A 26,760-nucleotide genomic window follows, 5' to 3' on the forward strand; every position below is an offset into this window, starting at 1 on the left:
ACACAATCATTAAAAAAACACTACAAAAAGAGTTTTAAGTTAACCGACTTCGCTACCACATAAACAACCTTTTTTTATTGTCCCCAACATTCTGGTCAACGAAATCATTATTATAGACAGTCATTCTATTTAAGGACAATTATCACAGCTTTCGTTCAACCATTTAAAAACAACAATTATAGTAAAAGCTACAGCGCGATCAACGTTTGCCCATTTACGAACTCGCGATGAGATTCGTTTCTTCTGGTCACCAAGCCTACCGTTTACAAACGCATGCGCACTAATTGGGATTCCCCCAATTTTCTCGACCTTGACCTCAGAACTCTCGAAGCCACTACTTCGGCGTTCAATTTAGCTCGTGCATACCGAGTAGCTGGCAACTTTGCTTTCGAAGTTCCCACTTCCAATGTCAAGGGCCTCTCGCTTCACATAATTATACGACGATATCGCATCTCAAGGGTCCTTACCCATCCAAAAGAAACCTCCAGCGCATACTACAATTGCAGGACATTCCGTTTTTAAAGGCAGCTCATTGGGAAATGATCTCAGACACAATATCGAAGACGTGAAATGCGTCAATCGAGCAACTGTCGTAACTTGGCTACAATGAGACGGTCTCCTACCTTGCACCATAGACACGGACTGTGACATTCTTGTTTAATTTAGGTGAAATGCTTAAAACAGAGTGACTCAAAAGCGACAGTTCGATCAGTTACTGACCGAAAAAAACGTGCTCGAGTCATTCGGCGAAGGTGGCGAGCTTTCAAACCAGCACGACTGAATAACTCAGAATGCCTTTTTTCATCATGCCTCTATTCTACACGAGTAACATAGTGCAGTGGTAACGGTTCCGGACTCTCGTTCATTCGCTCCGGGTTCAAGTTCCGCCAGGAGCTATATATTTTTTTTTATTAATCTTTTCCTTTTTAAGCCTCCGCAATTGCATTCCGGCTGCAAAAACCGGGTTTTGCCTCTGTGTTAATTTTATTCATTTGCAAAAGAAACCTTCCTATGCTTTGAAAAAATCATATCATGTCTTGACTTTCAACTGTACGCGCGTGTGTATATGTGTGTCACTACGGTGAGTATGTGTGTGTGTGTGTGTGTGTGTGTGTGTGTGTGTGTGTGTGTGTGTGTGTGTGTGTGTGTGTGTGTGTGTGTGTGTGTGTGTGTGTGTGTGTGTGTGTGTGTGTGTGTGTGTGTGTGTGTGTGTGTGTGTGTGTGTGTGTGTGTGTGTGTGTGTGTGTGTGTGTGTGTGTGTGTGTGTGTGTGTGTGTGTGTGTGTGTGTGTGTGTGTGTGTGTGTGTGTGTGTGTGTGTGTGTGTGTGTGTGTGTGTGTGTGTGTGTGTGTGTGTGTGTGTGTGTGTGTGTGTGTGTGTGTGTGTGTGTGTGTGTGTGTGTGTGTGTGTGTGTGTGTGTGTGTGTGTGTGTGTGTGTGTGTGTGTGTGTGTGTGTGTGTGTGTGTGTGTGTGTGTGTGTGTGTGTGTGTGTGTGTGTGTGTGTGTGTGTGTGTGTGTGTGTGTGTGTGTGTGTGTGTGTGTGTGTGTGTGTGTGTGTGTGTGTGTGTGTGTGTGTGTGTGTGTGTGTGTGTGTGTGTGTGTGTGTGTGTGTGTGTGTGTGTGTGTGTGTGTGTGTGTGTGTGTGTGTGTGTGTGTGTGTGTGTGTGTGTGTGTGTGTGTGTGTGTGTGTGTGTGTGTGTGTGTGTGTGTGTGTGTGTGTGTGTGTGTGTGTGTGTGTGTGTGTGTGTGTGTGTGTGTGTGTGTGTGTGTGTGTGTGTGTGTGTGTGTGTGTGTGTGTGTGTGTGTGTGTGTGTGTGTGTGTGTGTGTGTGTGTGTGTGTGTGTGTGTGTGTGTGTGTGTGTGTGTGTGTGTGTGTGTGTGTGTGTGTGTGTGTGTGTGTGTGTGTGTGTGTGTGTGTGTGTGTGTGTGTGTGTGTGTGTGTGTGTGTGTGTGTGTGTGTGTGTGTGTGTGTGTGTGTGTGTGTGTGTGTGTGTGTGTGTGTGTGTGTGTGTGTGTGTGTGTGTGTGTGTGTGTGTGTGTGTGTGTGTGTGTGTGTGTGTGTGTGTGTGTGTGTGTGTGTGTGTGTGTGTGTGTGTGTGTGTGTGTGTGTGTGTGTGTGTGTGTGTGTGTGTGTGTGTGTGTGTGTGTGTGTGTGTGTGTGTGTGTGTGTGTGACGTGTCACTTGTGTCATCATAGTTTCAGTGTGTGTATGAGTGTAGATTGAGAGAGAATGAGAGAAAGTGAGAGAGAGTGAGTGTGTGGTTATTTGTTTGTGACTGTGTGCGTGCGTGTATGGGTGCGTGTATGGGTGCGTGTGTGTGTGTATATGTGTGCGCGCGAGCGCGCGCGCGTGTGTGTGTGTGCAGTGTGTGGTGTGTGTGTGTGTTTATGTGTGCCGTCAGTGTCACTTGTGTCATAGTGTCAGTATGTGCATGAGTGTACGTTTGTCTGTGTGTGCGTGTGTCGTAAGAGAGAGAGAGAGAGAGAGAGAGAGAGAGAGAGAGAGAGAGAGAGAGAGAGAGAGCGACCGACACTTCTTTGGCAATTTTGGACCAGACAGCGTCTTTATGTTTAACAGTTAGACTGTTCTGAAATTTGGACAGAATTAACGTTCTTTCGTAAAACACTTCTGTCAAGAGTACAGCAATTTCACCATCTGAAAAAGGTGCAGAACGCCCCTCCGTGTCTACTTTCTTTTTGAGCGGCACACGTGCCTTGCCATTTTCGTTGACTGCCATGTTGATAGAAACGTGCGCATGCGTATTAGTAGGGATTCCCCCAATTTCCCCGACCTTGACCTTAATACTCTCGCTGTCACTACTTTGGCGTTCAAGTCAGTTCATGCATTGTGAACAGTGTTAGAAAGTTGACTTCGGGAGTTCCCACTTCGAAAAGAGGCCTCTACTTCCAGTGTTTCTTACTTCTAGTTCATGCATACGGGCCCTGACGGTATCACTTCAGGGCCCGTATGCTTATGGGGGAAGTTCGTGACAACTCCCGAAGTTTTGAGTGACATCGGAAGTACTTGCCTCACTTTCGTATGCATGGGCCGGAAAAAGGGTTTACCTCGAAGCAAAGCGAGGAAGTAACTCAGGGTATTTTGCGACTACTTCTAAAGTTTTGAGTGACATCGGAAGTACATCCTCACTTTCGCATGCATGGGACGAAAAAAGAGTTTACTTTGGAAGCTAACGAGGAAGTAAATGAGGGTAAATGTACTACAGCCAGACCCAGTAGTAAACACGCTACTTCCACAGTTTCTCAGTGCAAAAAGGCAGGGCTTTTCTTCAGTTTTTCATGTCAAACCGAGCTGACGCTCCCAAAGAGAGAAAATAGAGGGAAAAGTCGTATCTTCTGCATGCATTTCGTGCAAATTTCCCTGAATACAAACCTGAGTTGCCAGCTTTGACTTTTGTTTGTTCTGGGTCATTGGCCACCACTCTTTCATTCCCGCTTATACGAGGGGGTTACTGTGTTTCTATGAAAATGGGCGTCGTTGTGTGCATGTGTGAGTGTGTGTGTGTGTGTTTGTGTGCGTGCGTGCGTGTGTTTGTGTGCGTGTGTGTGTGTGTGCGTGTGCGTGTGTGTGTGTGTGTTCGAGTGTTGAAGTGTAAGTTTCTGCTATTTTTTTTGCCACTGCTTTATCTCTGTGTGTGTGTGTGTGTGTGTGTGTGTGTGTGTGTGTGTGTGTGTGTGTATTTGTGCGAGTGCCTGTCTGCCTGTGTGTGCGTGCGTGCGGGTATAATTGTGCGTCTGTTCCTTCATACGTTTGTTTGCGTGTTCGCGCGTGCCGTGTGTGTGTGTGTGTGTTTGTGTGTGTGTGTGTGTTTGTGTGTGTGTGTTTGTGTGTGTGTGTGTTTGTGTGTGTGTTTGTGTGTGTGTGTGTGTGTGTGTGTGTGTGTTTTCGATGTTATGTGTGTGTTCGACGGTGTGTGTGTGTTCGACGGTGTGTGTGTGTGTGTGTGTGTGTGTGTGTGTGTGTGTGTGTGTGTGTTTTCGATGTTATGTGTGTGTTCGACGGTGTGTGTGTTCGACGGTGTGTGTGTGTGTGTGTGTGTGTGTACCCACTCCCCACACTATGATGAGCTGACTATATTTGCGCCTTGATATTTTATTCATGTTCTTACGTTTTATGCTGTTTATTGTGATTCACCACACCCGAGTTTATCGTAATTGAGATAATAAAGTGTTCTATGTCTATGTATTATGTCTAATACACATGCACACACGCACGTAGGCTACAAAAATCCAATATTGACTTTGAACTTTATATAAACATACATCGTCTTCACAATTAACGAGGACAAACGTAATTTACAAACACCTAAGTACAACAATTTTTCTGTTTTAAAAATTCGGACACACATTTTCTCAAATAATATGAAATTTGCTGAACTTATCTTCTTTTCACTACACCTTATATCTTGATTCCCAAAAAATGGAGTTCTGCCTTTTTAAATTTACCAGTAACACAAACATTCGCTCTGACCAAACTATTTTTGTCCAGCAGTTTTACCAATACACAATCATTAAAAAAAACACCACAAAAAGAGTTTTAAGTTAACCGACTTCGCTACCACATAAACAACCTTTTTTTATTGTCCCCAACATTCTGGTCAACGAAATCATTATTATAGACAGTCATTCTATTTAAGGACAATTATCACAGCTTTCGTTCAACCAGTTAAAAACAACAATTATAGTAAAAGCTACAGCGCGATCAACGTTTGCCCATTTACGAACTCGCGATGAGATTCGTTTCTTCTGGTCACCAAGCCTACCGTTTACAAACGCATGCGCACTAATTGGGATTCCCCCAATTTTCTCGACCTTGACCTCAGAACTCTCGAAGCCACTACTTCGGCGTTCAATTTAGCTCGTGCATACCGAGTAGCTGGCAACTTTGCTTTCGAAGTTCCCACTTCCAATGTCAAGGGCCTCTCGCTTCACATAATTATACGACGATATCGCATCTCAAGGGTCCTTACCCATCCAAAAGAAACCTCCAGCGCATACTACAATTGCAGGACATTCCGTTTTTAAAGGCAGCTCATTGGGAAATGATCTCAGACACAATATCGAAGACGTGAAATGCGTCAATCGAGCAACTGTCGCAACTTGGCTACAATGAGACGGTCTCCTACCTTGCACCATAGACACGGACTGTGACAGGTGAAATGCTTAAAACAGAGTGACTCAAAAGCGACAGTTCGATCAGTTACTGACCGAAAAAAACGTGCTCGAGTCATTCGGCGAAGGTGGCGAGCTTTCAAACCAGCACGACTGAATAACTCAGAATGCCTTTTTTCATCATGCCTCTATTCTACACGAGTAACATAGTGCAGTGGTAACGGTTCCGGACTCTCGTTCATTCGCTCCGGGTTCAAGTTCCGCCGGGAGCTATATATTTTTTTTATTAATCTTTTCCTTTTTAAGCCTCCGCAATTGCATTCCGGCTGCAAAAACCGGGTTTTGCCTCTGTGTTAATTTTATTCACTTGCAAAAGAAACCTTCCTATGCTTTGAAAAAATCATATCATGTCTTGACTTTCAACTGTACGCGCGTGTGTATATGTGTGTCACTACGGTGAGTATGTGTGTGTGTGTGTGTGTGTGTGTGTGTGTGTGTGTGTGTGTGTGTGTGTGTGTGTGTGTGTGTGTGTGACGTGTCACTTGTGTCATCCTAGTTTCAGTGTGTGTATGAGTGTAGATTGAGAGAGAATGAGAGAAAGTGAGAGAGAGTGAGTGTGGTTATTTGTTTGTGACTGTGTGCGTGCGTGTATGAGTGCGTGTGTGTGCGTATATGTGTGCGCGCGAGGGCGCGCGTGTGTGTGTGTGTGCAGTGTGTGGTGTGTGTGTGTGTGTTTATGTGTGCCGTCAGTGTCACTTGTGTCATAGTGTCAGTATGTGCATGAGTGTACGTTTGTCTGTGTGTGCGTGTGTCGTAAGAGAGAGAGAGAGAGAGAGAGAGAGAGAGAGAGAGAGAGAGAGAGAGAGAGAGAGAGAGAGAGAGAGAGAGAGAACAAGAACAAGAACAAGATTGTTCTTGAGAGAGAGAGAGAGAGAGAGAGAGAGAGAGAGAGAGAGAGAGAGAGAGAGAGAGAGAGAGAGAGAGAGAGAGAGAGAGAGAGAGAGACCGACACTTCTTTGGCAATTTTGGACCAGACAACGTCTTTATGTTTAACAGTTAGACTGTTCTGAAATTTGGACAGAATAACCGTTCTTTCGTAAAACATTTCTGTCAAGAGGACAGCAATTTCACCATCTGAAAAAGGCGCAGAACGCCCCTCCGTGTCTACTTTCTTTTTGAGCGGCACACGTGCCTTGCCATTTTCGTTGACTGCCATGTTGATAGAAACGTGCGCATGCGTATTAGTAGGGATTCCCCCAATTTCCCCGACCTTGACCTTAATACTCTCGCTGTCACTACTTTGGCGTTCAAGTCAGTTCATGCATTGTGAACAGTTAGAAAGTTGACTTCGGGAGTTCCCACTTCGAAAAGAGGCCTCTACTTCCAGTGTTTCTTACTTCTAGTTCATGCATACGGGCCCAGAAGGTTGTGCCTTCGCCGGTTTCTTGCCGGTTTTCTTCCCACCAGCAGTACATTCACCACCTCCCGAGTCCGCCATATTCTGAACAAAAACCACACGAAAAAGTGATATTGATTCCTGCGGACGAGCAAGCGCACCCGTAACAGTATGAAAACAATTTAAAATCCACTGCAAAGATTTTCAAATCTTCAATGGACTAGTGCCCAGCCTTGGCACAGCGGACCTTCTGTGGCCCATATTTCGCCTCAGGCGATAGTAATTGCTGTAATCGAGACAGCTGCTGAAAAAACAAAGAGGCTGCTTCAGCAAATCGTGACTGACTTTGTCAGCAAATCGTGACTGACTGTGTCAGCAAACGTGTACTACATTTCCGTAGCCAAAATAATATGTCATCCTACCAAAACAAGTAACAATTCCGACTGACCTTAGGTCACACGTGCAAAAACAAGTAACGATCCCAACTGACCCAAATATAGTAGGTCACACCTGCAAAAACAATGAACGCGCCGACTGACGCCAGTAACATTTCCATGTGTTAGCTTCGACAAATAAAATTCATACGCGAAACGACAAGTTCCCGGTTCAAAAACCAACAAACACCGAAAACTCCAAACTGTTTCCTTACCTTGCAAGTTGACACAATGATAAACAATCAAAATAGTCAATACACTTCAACTAACCTACAACTAAAACTTGTACAGAGAAAGGTTAGAGAAAAATGAAAGCAAAGCAAGAGAGACAGTGCACCAACACGTCTTCACAGGACGAAAACCATTGGGGACAAAGCGTCCCGGTACCGAAGCGTCCCGGTACCAAAGCGTCCCGGTACCAAAGCGTCCCGGTACCGAAGCGTCCCACTATAACGCGTCACAGGACTTAGACTTTTTTTTTTTTTAAACCTTGAATGACCTTGATTTGACCTTGACTTGACTAACCATATTTATTTTTTTTAAATTTAATCTTGACCTTGATTTGACCTTGACTTCACTGATTTTTTTAATTTTGCACAGACCTTGATTTGCTTTCGGTAAAAAAAAATCACTTTTTGTCCAACTTTTCCCCAACTTTACTTTAGATCTGTACTCACAACACACCAATTTGGAAATACTGTACCCGTGTGGACAAGTTCGGGGGAAAAGTCCGTAGGCTTCCGTTCACAAGAGGGATATGTCTGTTATCACACACGCTTTCTGGCTTCACTAAGCGTGAGCGTCGGAAAAAGTCTTTTCAGTTCTGCCTCCGACTTTTAAATTGTATCATTTGGGTTAATTTGGGTTTGTTTGGGTTCATTTGGGTAATAAAGAACGCTCGCGCTGGACCCGAGTACTCTTCAGACTGGCTCGCTCCCCCAGTATGAAAGTTTTTGTCTTGTGCACGTTTAAGACCAAGTGATTGCTCTGTGTGAATTACAGGCATTCCCTTTGCTATATAATACATTGGCATGCGAGCCGAGGATGTGCGTGGTGACTGGTACCGGGACGCTTCGGCACCGGGACGCTTCGGTACCGGGACGCTTCATGCCCTACTGCGCGGGAGCGTCCCGAAGCGTCCCGGTACCAAAGCGTCCCGGTACCCCTGTGACGCGTTATAGTGGGACGCTTCGGTACCGGGACGCTTCGGCACCGGGACGCTTCGGTACCGGGACGCTTCGGTACCGGGACGCATCGGTACCGGGACGCTTCGTGATGTACCCGAAATTTTGGTGGAGGCCGGTTTTTGACACGCAAATCGCACTGGTAAATGCCACTGGTAAATGCCACGAGGGCCAGTGTGACTTCTTCTTCTTTGTACGACGGTTGTGTCAGGCTAGGAATCCGCAGGATGCCATGAACATGGACGTTCTTTCCAGGTCCTCGCCAGTGTGACTGAACTCAAACTAAGGCCGGGCCACCATGTTGCTACTTTGGCTCTAATACGTAAACTTCAGGGCGACGATGGGTCACTGTCAAGAGAGCAGGCAGCGGCGACATCACCGGCGACGACAGCGGCTACGGCAGCAACGTCCCTCGACGAGTTATTGCAGAGGTCAACGACCGGCACGGGCGCCGCGCCGCCGCCGGACGGAGGCCGTGTAGACCTGGATCCTGCAGTTTTTCTGAACACACAGCCACGTTCAGGTGAGGCCCTCAAAATAACAGACTTTATCACATTCCGGGAGGCGGAACAGCAGGAGATCGAGCTTAGAGAGGGCCTATTCATTCGACTGAGCGCCAATCAAACAAGAAGGGCAAAGCCCATACGACTCACATGCTTTACACATTTTTCCTACCAAAATACATGTGACCTTGACCAGGTCATCCAAGGTCATGCAACACAAAGCTGTTAATTCAAGACATAGGAAGTACAATGGTGCTTATTGGCTCTTTCTACCATGAGATATGGTCACTTTTAGTGGTTCACTACCTTATTTTGGTCACATTTCATAAGGGTCAAAGTGACCTTGACCTTGATCATATGTGACCGAATGTGTCTCATGATGAAAGCATAACATGTGCCCCACATAATTTTTAAGTTTGAAACAGTTATCTTCCATAGTTCAGGGTCAAGGTCACTTCAAAATATGTATACAATCCAACTTTGAAGAGCTCCTGTGACCTTGACCTTGAAGCAAGGTAAACCAAACTGGTATCAAAAGATGGGGCTTACTTTGCCCTATATATCATATATAGGTGAGGTATTGAATCTCAAAAACTTCAGAGAAAATGGGAAAAATATGAAAAATAGCTGTTTTTTAGGCAACATTTATGGCCCCTGCGACCTTGACCTTGAAGCAAGGTCAAGATGCTATGTATGTTTCTTGGGGCCTTGTCATCATACACCATCTTGCCAAATTTGGTACTGATAGACTGAATAGTGTCCAAGAAATATCCAACGTTAAAGTTTTCCGGACGGACGGACGGACGTCCGGACGTCCGGACGGACGGACGGACGGACGACTCGGGTGAGTACATAGACTCACTTTTGCTTCGCATGTGAGTCAAAAACCAAGCTAGACAATGTTTCCAGAAACTGCGAGATCTGTGAGATTTTAAAGTTGCCTGTTTTGCTATTGACTATACTCATTCGTACATATTTCTGACACTTCACACTGTGAATTTATGTTCGCCTTGCGTGATTTGATGTTTATTTAACATTTGCAAAGCATCAAACATCGGTCAAAAACTTTTGACCATCAAAAAAGAACAAACAAGTCGCGTAAGGCGAAATTACTACATTTAGTCAAGCTGTGCAACTCACAGAATGAAACTGAACGTAGTCCGCCGCTAGTGCAAAAGGCAGTGAAAGTGACGAGCCTGTTTGGCGCGGTAGCGGTTGCGCTGTGCTTCATAGCACGCTTTACTGTACCTCTCTTCGTTTTAACTTTCTGAGCGTGTTTTTAATCCAAACATATCATATCTACATGTTTTTGGAATCAGGAACCGACAAGGAATAAGATGAAATAGTTTTTAAAACGATTTCGAAAATTTAATTTTAATCATAATTTTTATATTTTTAATTTTCAGAGCTTGTTTTTAATCCGAATATAACATATTTATATGTTTTTGAAATTTTGGATCGTTTCATAAAAAAATAATTTTAATTACAATTTTCAGATTTTTAATCACCAAAGTCATCAATTAATTTTTAAGCCATCAAGCTCAAATGCATTACCAAAGTCCGGCCTTCGTCAAAGATTGCTTGGCCAAAATTTCAATCAATTTGATTCAAAAATGAGGGTGTGACAGTGCCGCCTCAACTTTTACAAAAAGCCGGATATGACTTCATCAAAGGTATTTATCGAAAAATGAAATAAACTTCCGGGGATATCATACCCAGGAACTCTCATGTAAAGTTTCATGAAGATCGGTCCAGTAGTTTACTCTGAATCGCTCTACACACACACACACACAGACACAAACACACCTGGGGCCAGTTTCATAAGATAGCAGTGAACCGACTGACAGTCGATCGACTGCCCAGTCGATCGACTGTGGTTGATCGCCGGGTCACCGAAAAGCGCGTTTCATGAGCGAATCACCGACACCCGCGGACAACCGCAGTCGACTGACTGTACAGTAATCCGAATGGCCAAGTCGAGGGCTAAATTTAGCAACATTAGCACTTCCGTTTGCTCATTCGCACGTGAAAATGGCCGATTTCGAAGAAAAAACTAGTCTCGGCCCGCTCAAAATAACAATGACCGAGACTTTCAGTAATTCCTTCGCGTGACGTCTAACCCTCTTACGCCATAATGTGACGTCTTCAAGACATAACCCTGACTTGTCTCCTGGATTACTGCGTCATGATAGATACATTTCGAAGAACAATCACAAGGTTTGGCTCACAATCCAAAAAAGTGTGAGCATTCTGCCATTGACTGTGCGGATAATTACATTTATTTTCGGTTTACCGCAGTAAGCCGAACACAGTGTTGGGGGGAGAGCATCACCGTGTTTGGCCGACTTCCGGCGAAACGACCCGCAGTCGGCCGACTGAAATTTTGTTCGTGAAACCCGATAACGTCGGATTATTGTGGTTCTCTCGGACAACTGCAGTTGGTCGACTGTGTTTCTGGCTTATGAAACTGGCGCCAGGACCCTCGTCCCGATTCCCACTCATAAAAACCACTCTGGGCTCTCACAAAGCACTCATGCGTACACGTACACAAGGTTTATTTGTACAGTACAACAATTGTAGCTATACTGTTAGGCCCACACACAACAAAATCCGGATTCAATACATATAAATAAAACATATACATTCAAAAAAAGAATTACCACCAAAAAACACAACACCCCCCCCCCCAAAAAAAAAAAAAATACGGGTGTTAAAATATGCAAGGTATGCACCAAGCAAAGTGATCTGAGAAAAATGATTCTGATTCTCTTGACACCGTTAAAACAATAAATGCACAAACAAAGGTTCTAAGGCTTGAACTCTGAACATCTCAAGAATTGTCACCTCTATGACAACCCACAGCGCAACATCACCACTAACACTCTTACACAAACAAATAACCCGAACAACAAGCTGGTCCAACTTGTAACGGACCTATCTACCCCTGACACTCATAACCTGGCATCCCCCCTGACACTCATAACCTGGCATCACTCCTAACACTCATAACCTGGCATCACTCCTAACACTCATAACCTGGCATCACCCCTAACACTCATAACCTGGCATCACTCCGAACACTCATAACCTGGCATCATTCCTAACACTCATAACCTGGCATCACCCCTAACACTCATAACCTGGCATCATTCCTAACACTCATAACCTGGCATCATTCCTAACACTCATAACCTGGCATCATTCCTAACACTCATAACCTGGCATCACTCCTAACACTCATAACCTGGCATCACCCCTAACACTCATAACCTGGCATCACTCCTAACACTCATAACCTGGCATCACCCCTAACACTCATAACCTGGCATCATTCCTAACACTCATAACCTGGCATCATTCCTAACACTCATAACCTGGCATCACTCCGAACACTCATAACCTGGCATCACCCCTAACACTCATTATCTGGCATCACTCCTAACACTCATAACCTGGCATCACTCCTAACACTCATAACCTGGCATCACTCCTAACACTCATAACCTGGCATCACTCCTAACACTCATAACCTGGCATCACCCCTAACACTCATAACCTGGCATCACTCCGAACACTCATAACCTGGCATCACCCCTAACACTCATAACCTGGCATCATTCCTAACACTCATAACCTGGCATCATTCCTAACACTCATTATCTGGCATCACTCCTAACACTCATAACCTGGCATCACTCCGAACACTCATAACCTGGCATCATTCCTAACACTCATAACCTGGCATCACTCCTAACACTCATAACCTGGCATCACTCCTAACACTCATAACCTGGCATCACTCCTAACACTCATAACCTGGCATCACCCCTAACACTCATTATCTGGCATCACCCCTAACACTCATAACCTGGTTTCACTCCTAACACTCATAACCTGGCATCACTCCTAACACTCATAACCTGGCATCACCCCTAACACTCATAACCTGGCATCACTTCTAACTCATAACCTGGCATCACTCCTAACACTCATAACCTGGCATCACCCCCAACACTCAAAACCTGGCATCACCCCTTACATGTTTAAAATGAGTAAGATAATGCACAAAGCCTGAACCTGCGTGGAATTAAAGCTGGTGGCAGTGACAGCTACTAAGGCTTTGCAGGGTCTGACCAACACAACAAGAGTCTGGGGTTCTAACGCTGCTACGACACAAATACGAGGCTGTTCCATAATTATTTAGAATCTCAGAAAAGGAAAACACAAACCAACAATTTCCCCAGGCCATTTTCTATACCAATCCTTCACCAGCCGACACCCAACTGGCCATCCTCTCAAACGACCTCATTCAGGCCTGGGAGCACGTGACATCAGCTATACCCTGTATGGCCCTGTGAAGGCTAGGGCAGAGTCCGTTATTCCACGGCTATTTCTTGAAATCCGAGAACGGGCTGAACAAGCATGGGGAGATGTGAAGAAAATAGGATGGATGTGACAACAGCAGTGCTCCCTTTGGTGCCAAGAAATCTGTTGCCGCAAAAGCAGTATCAGGGGTGGTACTCTCTTGTAATGAAAAACGAGGAAATCACTTTTTTCTACGGGGGTTCGGGGGCATGCTCCCCCGGAAATTTTTTAAATGGTACATTAAAATCTGTACAATCTGGTGCATTCTGAGACTAAAATTCCACTTGTTTGGATTAGGTAAATAAAAGACATTATGATCATAATGACTTTATCCGCCCCCCCCCCCCAAAAAAAAAAAAAAAATTACAAAAATTCACACCACAATTACTTACGTAATCCATAATCCAATACTGGCAATAGTATGATTCAATGCATTGAAGCACAAAATGACTATTGGTTATCAGGAGTTTTCAGTCAGCACAATTTAACTCTCAAGCCTCCAGTGTTCTGTTCCATCTTCACTTCTCTCCATATCATTCAGTCAACCAGTTATAGATACTGTGATGAAATCCCACCCCACAGTATACACAGATGCTTTGCCATGTTGCAGCATAAGCCCTCAAATACCCGTGTTTGGACAGTGTTTGTGCCAAGCCTCAAATATTTTCGACCATCAGTGGTGGACACAGCAGTCAGATGTGACTGTATGCCTATCCTCAAGAATCACAGTGGCTAAATGCCTTGATCTAGCGACGAAAGATGCTAATTTGTTTGTTAATACTTGTTGTTATTTGAACTTGGCAGGGGTGGGGTCACCTGGTTAAACACCCACACAGACAACACTTGTTTGGTTTCAGGGTGGAACTAATTAACCCAGGTTTCGTTACCACTGACGATATTCAATGTTGATTTGGACTAGCCATTGCTGGTTATGTTCAAGTATTGTCTCACTTTTCGTCCCGGCACCGAGTTGACGTGGTACACAACCGGCAATGCTGAGGGCATATTGCATCTGCCTGTTGATAATTAAGGCATAGTGCATCTCCCTGTTGATAATTAAGGCATATTGCATCTCCCTGTTGATAATTAAGGCATAGTGCATCTCCCTGTTGATAATTAAGGGATCTTTTCTTATTATCTGTTCAACAGCGCCAATGTTTTTGAGGATAACGGATGAAATAAGTAGACCAGGGTGGGTATCATTTTTGAGGCTCCATCTACCCGGTTTGAAATTGCTGCACCAGTTTTACACCACGGCTCTACAAAGAGCGTTTATCCCGAAACATTCTACCAAACTTTCATGCAAATCGGCCTCTTTTAACCCTTCTATAGATATATATATATACGACTAGTGTCTGTCTGTCTGTCTGTCTGTCTGTCTGTCTGTCTGTCTGTCTGATCGCGATGCACGGCCAAAGTTCTCGGTAAATCTTTTTCAAATTTGGACACCGTAGTCAGCTACACCCCGGACACAACCTCATCGATGAGATATTTCAACACGTGCTCGCAGCGCTGTGCGCGCTGAACCGATTTTGTTTTTTTTGGTCTGGATCCACTACTAGTAACTCTTCCTTATCTTCTCCAGTGTTTTCAGCCGCGATTATCTCCCTTCCTCCGTGTGGCGTCAAACCATATTCCCGTTACTACGTTACTATTTTTAGAAGGTCACTGCACGTTACTATTTTTAGAAGGTCTCCAGTGTTTTGCGCGTTTATCTCCTTTCCTTCGTGCGCCGGCGATGCCGGCGTACACCCGGCCTTTGCTGGGTCCCAGGCGCAGCCTGGTATTTGGCTCTACTTCTTCCCGGCGAAGCGGGTAATCATCTAGTATTTAATAGTTATTGTAAGTAATGGCTCCAAAATCGCGAATTTGAGCTTCATGACGCAATCTCATACATTGCGCAGTGAGTATCTTCCCAAGTCGACATAATGAAAACGACATAACTCTGGAACTTCGTTTTTTGTGTCAAGCCTCACGATAGTCTACTGTTGGATGATTTTGTATTTGATGCCATATTGCCAGGACCCTGGATTCTAAATAATAATGGAACAGCCCTCGTAAGCGTTCATGGTTCTAAGGCTGCTACTACACAAATAAGTGTTCATGTTTCATGGTTCTAACGCTGCTACGACACAAATAAGTGTTCATGGTTTTAACGCTGCTACGACACAAATAAATGTTCATGGTTCTAACACTGCTTCGACACAAGTAAGTGTTCATGGTTCTAACCCTGCTACGACACAAGTGACTTCCAATGCGTTTGGGTTGGTTAGTGGGGTGGAGGGCAAGGTACAAGACTAACATTCTGTGGAACTTCATTCAAAAAAGAGTCAGCAACTGCTGCTCAACCTAACAGCACTGGATTGGTCAGTCACATGTTTTGCTCTCTTTCAAATGTAACTCCCCCTATCCTGGCTCACCAACTAGCAAAGCTTCATCCGTAAATGGAACACTGGGATTTCAGAGCGCTGAAGCAATGTTGGGGACAAAGTCCTTTGCAGAAGCTGCGAGTTTTCGCTATAAAGACTTTACCAAGTTGACGTTGGTCAAAATTAAGGACAGGCTTAGCATCCCTACCCTTCCCCTAGCACTGTCTGGTTCCCTAGCTGTTCAACTGGTCCTGACAATGTCCACCCCCTCTCCCCTTGACACTCCCTGACATTTACATTATCATTAGCAGTACATTGGTCCACTAACTGACAAGTGGTCATCACTAACTGACAAGTGGTCACCACTAACTGACAAGTGGTCATCACTAACTGACAAGTGGTCACCACTAACTGACAAGTGGTCATCACTAACTGACAAGTGGTCACCACTAACTGACAAGTGGTCATCACTAACTGACAAGTGGTCACCACTAACTGACAAGTGGTCATCACTAACTGACAAGTGGTCACCACTAACTGACAAGTGGTCATCACTAACTGACAAGTGGTCACCACTAACTGACAAGTGGTCATCACTAACTGACAAGTGGTCATCACTAACTGACAAGTGGTCACCACTAACTGACAAGTGGTCATCACTAACTGACAAGTGGTCACCACTAACTGACAAGTGGTCATCACTAACTGACAAGTGGTCATCACTAACTGACAAGTGGTCATCACTAACTGACAAGTGGTCATCACTAACTGACAAGTGGTCATCACTAACTGACAAGTGGTCACCACTAACTGACAAGTGGTCACCACTAACTGACAAGTGGTCATCACTAACTTTGTGCACTACAAAACACAGCATCTTTGTGACTCCTTACAATATCCACACAAACCACACACAAACCAGCGTCTCCTGGTGGTACAGATGTTACATACATTTCAATACACATGGTAACGACACAATACTGTTAAAAACACTGTAATATTTTGAGTCAAGTAACAAGCTTCCACTTCTCCCCAAACCAACACACACACGCTTATATTGCAGACTTGGTAATATATATATCTTTAAATGTTAAAAATACATATTGAATACATTTGACGTTTAGATGTAAGCATGCATATTCAAACTCTAGTCTCTCACTGTGTAGATCTTTTCCTCCGAAAGCGGCGTATGGCTGCCTAAATGGCGGGGTAAAAACGGTCATACACGTAAAATTCCACACGTGCAAAACACGAGTGTACGTGGGAGTTTCAGCCCACGAACGCAGAAGAACAGAAGAAGACTGTGTAGATCTGTCATTTGTTGCCAAACAGTTCCTTGTTTACACTGGCCAACATCAAGTACAACAAATGAACAAAAAGAATCCTCAACAGTCTTATCTACACACACACATACACAACACTCACACACATGTGAACAGCTCAGATCATGGCTAATTTTTACACCTTCACATTTAAATGCTTATTTTATAGCCATCCATTGAATTGAGAAGAAAACAAAGCATACTAAACTGCTAAGCATGAATCAAACAATAAGAAAATAAAAAGAACCAACAGCATCGTTTTGTATGTGTGGGTAGTAAACACGTTTTATTTACAAAACACGGCGGAAAATGGCGACAAATTTGTTGCACAGCGACAGGTCACTTTCTTCAACCAAGGCCAGTACTTTCATACATGACAAAGGAAAGCAAATATGGCCTGAATAATAAAGTTATAGTGTTCCTTTGCGTGTCTGAGTGATAAACTGTTTTAACCAACTATCTTCTGAAACGTAATTGCACTCAGCAGATTTGTCTTCCGCTCATAACTTTCGTGTCACACGGTCTTTGCGACAAACAGATAGATCGCATTTTCGCAGAAAATCATTGACAACACAGACCAGTCATTTTTAGCATTGCATTTGGGAAGGGCTACTATTATAGTGTGTTTTAAGAAAGAAAAACATTACAGTATCGGCAGAACACGACCAAATGAGTTCGTGTCACAGCGTTATGGGCGTGAGATTGTTTAGACTTTTTGTTCTCACACTGTAGCAAAATCATTGACAACACGTACACAGACAAGTCAGTTTTAGCATAGACATTGGGAAAGGCTACTATTCTAGTGTGTTTTAGGAAAGAAAAACATTATAGTATCGGCAGAACATGACCAAATCATGACAAATGAGTTTGCGTTTTGGGTGTTTTTTCACACTGCAGATCATATCTCAAAAACTACGGAGTGGATCTTTATGAAATTTGATATGAATATTTTTGACTGGATTTTCTCATAGAAGGTTTTTCCGTTTATTGATAGGACAGTTTGATGACGTCATATTTTACCGTTTGCCAAAAGGTCGAGGCAGCACTTTCACAGTTACAGTTTTTCATCAATTTGATCGAATTTCTTATCACACAATCTCAGATCTAGGCCAGATTATGGGATTGCATTTCAGTTTGGTCACTTAAAGTTTTGTTATTGAAATGTTTGTTCAAAATATGTCATTTTTTCAAATTTGTAGAAACTAATATTTGAAATTTTTTTTTTATATTGGTGTATTCCCTATTGCGTCCTGTATCTAAAACTATATAGTTTTGTTGTTTTGTATTGATAATTATGCTTAAAAATGAAGAAAACCGATAAATAACCACTATCTTTATTTATGAAAAAAGACACTTAAAAACAACTTCTATCTATTCCTTACCATTTTCTGATTCCAAATATATATAGTTTCATGGTGTTTGACGTTGAAAACAGGCTAAAACTTAACAAACTCGGATCGTTGAATGGAAATTATACTTCCAAGCTCCGTGCAGCTGACAACATGATAAAAACACATCATTTCAAGTGTGGAACACGCTCATGACGTCATACTGAAAGGTGATGAATTATGGCTTCACCTTGCGATGTTTCATTTCAAACATGGTAAAATTTTTAAAGGGGTTTCTTTCTCAGATTTCTGTTTGCCCTCTGTCTGTCTCTCTATGTCTCCGTCTGTCTGACTGATTCAATTAAATGTGTAATTACTTAGTTTTGCAAAAGTCAAACTAAGTAGGATATACCTAATTGATTCAGGTCTCTAAATTCTTATTGTAAAATTGTGAGTTTTATTCAAAACAAATTTAATTGGTGTTTTAAACTCAATAATGGGGCATGCTGTGATGAGTAGAAGAATGTGTGCTTACGAGCAGAAAAAGCCCATCAAAGTCAAGAATCGTGTTTTTCTTTTTCTATTTTCACCTTGTAGCTTCATACAGACACTAAGCAACAGTGTAGTTCCACTTCCAGTGCAATATCTTGTACTTTAATTTTGACCATCTGTGTAACACTTTATTGACCCATGATCTGAGCTGTTCACACATACACAACACTCACACACATTGGCACACACAGCCCACAATGTGCCCACAGCCAAAATGCACACACAACCAAAACGGCACCCTCAACACACCAAGCACACACAACCAAAACGGCACCCTCAACCCACCAAGCACACACAGCCCATAACACACATACACACGTTTGACAAAAAGGCCTGATGCATACATGGACTCTTTCCTTTTGGTTCTGCTCCTTTCAACAAAATAGCAGCATTTGCCAAAGTGAACACAGCAATAGACAGTTCCACACCGAAAACTGCACAGGTATTGCTCAGGTGAGACATAAGGATGCCAATCAAGAGGTCCTCCAGCCAAGTCAACGCCTGCCAAGCGGTAGAGATGACAACCAGGAGAGGCGACGCCACGGCAACCAGCACAGGTAAGACAGCGGCCCAAAAGCGTCATGATGAAGCACCTTCCTGCTCCGACAGGTCTGGAACCAGGTACTCGCGGTTTTCGTACGTCCAGAAGTCGTTGAGATCGATCAAGATGCTCACCACTGTGTCGCCCTTACCGCTGAAACACAAACACGCATTTTGCACTCAACAGTTTACACACACACACACACACACACACAAACACAAACACGCATTTTGCACTCAACAGTTTACACACACACACAAACACACACACATGCATGTACGCACGCACGCACGCCCACACACACACACAGACACAGACACTGACACACACACAATTTGTACTCCACATTCTATGCATTACACATACACAGACACACACAAACTTTACACTACACAGTTTTTATGTATGTCACACACACACAATTTGTACTTCAGTTTATGTATGTCACACACACACAATTTGTACTCCACAGTTTATGTATGTCACAGAGACACACAATATGTACTTCAGTTTATGTATGTCACACACACAATTTGTACTTCACAGTTTATGTATGTCACACACACAATGTGTACTTCACAGTTTATGTATGTCACACACACAATGTGTACTTCACAGTTTATGTATGTCACACACACAATGTGTACTTCACAGTTTATGTATGTCACACACACAATGTGTACTTCACAGTTTATGTATGTCACACACACAATGTGTACTTCACAGTTTATGTATGTCACACACACAATGTGTACTTCACAGTTTATGTATGTCACACACACAATGTGTACTTCACAGTTTATGTATGTCACACACACAATGTGTACTTCACAGTTTATGTATGTCACACACACAATGTGTACTTCACAGTTTATGTATGTCACACACACAATGTGTACTTCACAGTTTATGTATGTCACACACACAAAGTGTACTTCACAGTTTATGTATGTCACACACACAATGTCTACTTCACAGTTTATGTATGTCACACACACAATGTGTACTTCACAGTTTATGTATGTCACACACACAATGTGTACTTCACAGTTTATGTATGTCACACACACAATGTGTACTTCACAGTTTATGTATGTCACACACACAATGTGTACTTCACAGTTTATGTATGTCACACACACAATGTGTACTTCACAGTTTATGTATGTCACACACACAATGTGTACTTCACAGTTTATGTATGTCACACACACAATTTGTACTCCACATTTGATACATGCACACCCACACCCACGCACACACACCCACACACACACACATGCACACCCACACACACACACACACACACACACACACACACACACACACACACACACACGGACATTTTGTGCTTAACAGTTTATGTACAGTGGAGTCCGGGTACAACGAATCTCAAGGGAGATACATTTTAGTTCGTTATATCAGTAATTCGCTGTGGAGTTTTCAACCCTAAATGGCCTTAAGACAAGTTTTCCCACTCACCTTCAAATGATCTCCCATCGATCTTTCCTTGGAGAGTACAATCTCTGCATGTTTTCAACAGCTTCATAATATAATCCATAGAGGCATAGTTCACATGTTCACTTTACTGTCACAATTTCAGAAGTAACATTTAAAAAGTCGTGTAAAAGCCTGTACATGTAGTGATGTACAATCTGCGTGTCCGTCAAAAAAGACACTGCACACACTGACACTGACACTGCCGCGACACACGTTCTAAGCTGTTTTGAAAAAGTCCAGAATGTTTGTCTGACGCTGCTCAGAACTGGCACACTTTTCCACTGTACACTCCAATTTGGAGATCATATCCAAGTCACAGACATCGCTGGACTTTGCCTGCAAGTAGCGACGTAGGGTATTGGCAGCAACACGTGCTTCTGTGGCAGTTGGTGTTGGGAGCGGTTCTGGGTCATCGTCTTCACCGCTGTCACTGGCTGTTCCATCTTGCGATGCTTCCCCCTGCACACTGTGTACAATGTCTCTGATGCTCGCGATTTCTGTTGTGGACACTCCCTCATCCATGTTGACAAAATCGCTGAAGGGCACTTCCTCATCCAGTTCGTGGTATCGCGCTGGTACAGTACAAGTGTCACTTTGGATTGATGGTTGGGGCTGACTGACACTCTCTGCGTCCATGGCAACGAACCCTGCGTGTCGGAAACAGTTCGAAATTGTGTCCTCCGACACACTGCGCCAAGCTGATCGAGCGATGTACATAGCGTCAAGAACGTTCAGATGGAAGGAACCAGGCTCTTTCTGTAGTTCAAGATGCAGGAGATATTTGTGAATGACAATCTGTCTGTAGTTGCATTTGAAGTTGCGAATAATACCTTGGTCACAAGGCTGGAGAACAGAAGTGGTGTTGGGGGGGAGGAGAATAACTTTCACTGTCGACAGGCCTTGAATCTTTCCATGAGCTGGGCAGTTGTCGATCAGAAGCGCCACTATCCGTCTTTCTAAAGTCATCCTGGCATCCAATTTTCTCACCCACCCCTCAAACAGCACTGACGTCATCCGGGCTTTTCGGTTGCTTGCATACTGGCATGGTAGAGTGCCGATACCACTGAAACACCTAGGTTTCGCAAATTTGCCAATGACGAAGAGCGGTATCCGATCAGTGCCACTCATATTGGCACACACCATCACAGTCAGACGCTCCTTGGACTGCTTTCCTCCAGCGCAATTTTCACCCTTCATGGCAAGAGTCTTGTTCGGCAAGCAGCGGTAAAATAATACAGTTTCGTCAGCATTGTAGATGTCATTTGGATGATACTGAGACAGAATGTCAGGCAACTAACTGTGTTGTCTTCCACTCGTACGTCATTTCAGATGACACACTGGCACTCTCACCCACGATCGACTTGTACACAACCCCTTTGCGTTTCTTGAAACGATCAAGCCAACCATTCGATGCAACAAAGTTGTCAATGCCAAGTTCTGTGGCGAACTGTTGTGCTTGCATAAGGAGGATTGGTCCCGAAATCGGGGCATTCATTGCTCGTGTCTGTTTGAACCATGCTAGCACTGCGTCGTCCAGTTGAGTGTGTTTTTCAGTTGGTCCGGATCTCATGCGTTTGCGCGCAGGTAAAAAGTTTGAATCTTCAATCTTTTCCCTTTGTTGATTATGGTTGACAAAGTGGACTTTGGTATCGCATATTTTTCCGCGATGTTGTCCCTCTGATGCACGGGGTCAGTGTTCTGTATTGTTTCAGTATTGTTGATTTTGTTTTGCATGATTACTCTTATTCTACTCTCTTAGACAATATGTGATAACCGGCAAGGTGCTGACTTTCGTTTGTGCATTGTTGATGGTGAATGCATGTTAATTTATTTTTAATATACTTTCTTATGTGATAACCAATGTGCTGTATTTTCTCAGTTTTGCTGATGTTATATGCTTGGTACATATATTTACTCATTTTCCTTAAATCACATGTGATAACATTACTTCATAGCTAAGCACATGATTTTACCTATGGCACAACACAAATCTCTAGCCTCCCTCTCTGAGATGCGTTTGAAGACAGACTGTTAAAAGAGAATAAATGTATGTACATAATTATGATAGAATATTGATGTATGAATTGAAAAAATGTATAAGAACACAAGAATGTATGAATGACAAAGAACAAATGTTTATTTTTGAATGTTTTATGTATGTTTTATTACGGACACAAAAGCTCAGCAATGCAATTTCTCTTTTAGAGATTAATAAAGTTATTGTATTGTATTGTATTGTTAGGATCTCACATTTCTTCAACACATTTTCATCTACGTCAGCAAGAATTATTCTTTTTTCTCTCCAGGGAACAAGATTCGCGTTTTCTCTGCAACATCTTAAACGTGGAGTGAAGTCGATCAGCTGACTGATCAGAAAACCGTATCAACTGAGCGTAAATCACATTCAAAGCAATCACATGATCACTCTGCTATCAAATCAAAAAACGCCTGATGTGTACTGCTATTTTAAGAGCACAGTCATAGCTTAGCAGCTGATTGAATAGTGAAAACACAGTGTTACACGACACTTGAGATTGCCACAAGTTCTCAAACGTCGTATAGTTGTGTTCTTTTATTCTACGTCGCCCGTCTTCGCAGCAACAGAAAACAACTCGTCAAATTGAGTTCGAGGATTTATTTAGCATTACATACATACAACTGCACAACGTAGCAGAACTCAAAATAGAAGCTTTTTTACATGCAAATCGCGCTGGCATATATAGTAAATACTCAATCTCGAGAATATTCCAGACCGAACATGATACAACTACATTATATGCGAACCGCCCATGGACTAGAATGGTGACGTTCTCTGTGACGTACATCAAAAGGTGCCGACGCCCTTAATCCGATCGAACGCCACGAACTCACACTAAATCAGCATGGTAAACAACTTGTTTTGACAGGACTAGAAAGTTCACCTGCATTCTCGTCCAAGCATAAATATTGTGTTTACAAAATATAATATCGGTACTTTCCCACAAAGTACAAATAAGTCAACTACATGCAACACACAAAACTGAACCAAAGCTCAGCAACGGTAGCGTTTCCTAACACACAGCGGCGGTGGCTGTTCCGTGCACCTCCCGCTGTTTGTTCAGAGTTCGCTCATCACGCGATGTTCACTTGTGTATTTTTGTCTTTGGAGACAATTATTGACATCAGTTCGTTGTAGCCTTGTGACTTTTAGAGACAAAACGGCTCTGGGGCGATGAAAACGTGTTTGTTAAAAGAGGGGTTCGTTATGCAAATGAGTTCAAAAGGTTCGATGTAGCCGGAAAGTAACAAGTAAGAAATAGAAGGCTGTCTGCCGGGAAATCAATGGCAGTTCGTTAAAAGAGGGATTTCGTTATACCCAGGTTCGTTATAGCTGGACTCCACTGTATGTTAGGCAAACACAAAGGAAGAAAAGAGGAAGGAAGGAAGGAAGGAAGGAAGGAAGGAAGGAAGGAAGGAAGGAAGGAGGTTCAAACACAAGACTCATACATCACACTTGATACATCTCACACAAAAAGCCAACTTGCAGTGCACAGGTAAAAGTTCACTCACCTGTTGATAAGGTCCTGTAGGGTCAGCTTGAGAGGGTCGGCAGGCTTAACCATGTCAAAAATCTCATCGTTCACGTCTTGAAACGACACAGGCTCCTGTCCATGCAGCTTCATTTGCTCCTGAATTGCCTGTGAACACACCAACACCATACACGAGCTCCTGTTTGCCTGTGAACACGTTTACACTTTACCTAAACAGCCTATCCTGAACAAGTAGTTGAGATACACAAACAGCCTATCCTGAACAAGTAGTTGAGATACACAAATCAATCAATCAATCAATCAATGAGGCTTATATCGCGCATATTCCGTGGGTACAGTTCTAGGCGCTCTGCAGTGATGCCGTGTGAGATGAAATTTTATACGGCCAGTAGATTGCAGCCATGTCGGCGCATATTTACCTTTCACGGCCTTATTCCAAGTCACACGGGTATGGTAGACAATTATTAACTGTGACTAAGCAATTTTGCCAGGAAAGACCCTTTTGTCAATCGTGGGATCTTTAACGTGCACACCCAATGTAGTATACACGGGGGGTGGTTCGGACATCGAAGAGAGTCTGCACACAAAGTTGACTCTGTGAAATAAATTTCCGCCGAACCTGGGATCGAACTCGCGCTGACAGCAATGAATACAAATCCAGCGCGCTACCAACTGAGCTATATCCCCGCCCAAACAAACAGCCTATCCTGAACAAGAAGTTGAGATAGACACACAGCCTATCCTGAACAAGTAGTTGAGATACACAAAAAGCCTATCCTGAACAAGTAGTTGAGATACTCAAACAGCCTATCCTGAACAATAAGTTGAGATACTCAAAACAGCCTATCCTGAACAATAAGTTGAGATACACAAACAGCCTATCCTGAACAAGTACATTGTAGTTGAGATACACAAACAACCTATCCTAAACAAATAGTTGAAATACACAAACAGTCTATCCTGAACAAGAAGTTGAAATACACAAACAGCCTATCCTGAACAAGTAGTTGAGATACACAAACAGCCTATCCTGAACAAGTAGTTATAATACACAAACAGCGTACCCTGAACAAGAAGTTAAAATACACAAACAGCCTACCCTGAACAAGAAGTTAAAATACACAAACAGCGTACCCTGAACAAGAAGTTAAAATACACAAACTGCCTATCCTAAACCAGTCGTTGAAATACACAAACAGCCTACCCTGAACAAGAAGTTAAAATACACAAACAGACTACCCTGAACAAGAAGTTGAAATACACAAACTGCCTATCCTAAACAAGTAGTTCAAATACACAAACAGCCTACCCTGAAGAAGAATTTGAGGGAGAAGATGTTGAGATACACAAACAGCCTACCCTGTACAAGAAGTTGAGGGAGAAGACATTGAGATACACAAACAGCCTACCCTGAAGAAGAAGTTGAGGGAGAAGACGTTGAGATGTCCGCGGTGCTGAACGTCCAAAATGCGAAACAGGTAACGCAGCGCCTGAGGCTCCCGGCGGTTCTCCATGGCCAGCACAAAGTCCAGGTACGTCTTGTAGTCCTAACAACACACATATCATCAACATCATTCATGGCCAGGTACGTCTTGTAGTCCTAACAACAGACATATCAACATCATTCATGACCAGGTACGTCTTGTAGTCCTGACAACACACGTCTTGTAGTCCTGACAACACACATTTGTTTGTTTGTTTATTTGTTGCTTAACGTCCAGCCGACTACGCAGAGCCATATCAGGACGAGGAAGGGGGGGATGAAGGGGGCCACTTGTCAAGCGATTCCTGTTTACAAATGCACTAACCCATTACTTGTGTCCCAGCAGGCTTTAGTAAAACTAAATTAATACCTACTGGAAGATTACCAGTTTCCAGTATGTTAAAATAGGCTTAACCTATCTACTGCTGGACTTACATCAGAACACTAACAGATGAAACTATACATGAATCGCGAGACAAGCGGCAAGATAAGAGATTTTTGGAAAAAATACAGGTGAATGAGCAAGAAGGCAGAAAAAAGAAAAGAATTCATGAAGAAAAAGAGAGCATGACAGGAAAGAGGAACCAAAAATCTACCTAACAGCAAACTAGAAAGCTCCTGCGGTTCCAAAAACAGGAGGGGCTTTTAATTTCATAACCGCAGTGCCCCACTGCGGGAGACAACACACATATCATCAACATCATTCATGGCCAGGTACGTCTTGTAGTCCTAACAACACACATATCATCAACATCCCTCATGGCCAGGTACGTCTTGTAGTCCAGACAACACACATATCATCAACATCCCTCATGGCCAGGTACGTCTTGTAGTCCTGACAACACACGTCTTGTAGTCCTGACAACACACATATCATCAACATCATTCATGGCCAGGTACGTCTTGTAGTCCTAACAACACACATATCATCAACATCCCTCATGGCCAGGTACGTCTTGTAGTCCAGACAACACACATATCATCAACATCCCTAATGGCCAGGTACGTCTTGTAGTCCTAACAACACACATATCATCAACATCCCTCATGGCCAGGTACTAGGTACGTCTTGTAGTCCTGACAACACACATACGATCAACAACATACACAGTGCACATCTTCAT

General features: G+C 43.2%; 1 protein-coding gene and 1 pseudogene across 1 annotated transcript in view; both read right to left on the bottom strand.

The window, feature by feature from the left end:
* Positions 1-17,434: 17,434 nt before the first annotated feature.
* LOC138954431 (serine/threonine-protein phosphatase 2A regulatory subunit B'' subunit gamma-like) overlaps positions 17,435-26,760 on the bottom strand; it is a 64,833-nt gene continuing 55,507 nt past the window's right edge. The window contains exons 10-12 of the mRNA XM_070326280.1: positions 25,563-25,700; positions 24,173-24,300; positions 17,435-19,276 (exon numbers count right to left, since the gene is read on the bottom strand). Coding sequence (XP_070182381.1) covers positions 19,162-19,276; positions 24,173-24,300; positions 25,563-25,700 — 381 coding nt within the window. The 3' untranslated portion in view covers positions 17,435-19,161. The remainder of the gene's footprint in view (positions 19,277-24,172; positions 24,301-25,562; positions 25,701-26,760) is intronic.
* LOC138954430 (tigger transposable element-derived protein 4-like) lies at positions 20,840-22,233 on the bottom strand (annotated as a pseudogene).

This window comes from Littorina saxatilis, unplaced genomic scaffold, assembly GCF_037325665.1.
Source record: "Littorina saxatilis isolate snail1 unplaced genomic scaffold, US_GU_Lsax_2.0 scaffold_321, whole genome shotgun sequence".
Classification (NCBI taxonomy): domain Eukaryota; kingdom Metazoa; phylum Mollusca; class Gastropoda; order Littorinimorpha; family Littorinidae; genus Littorina; species Littorina saxatilis.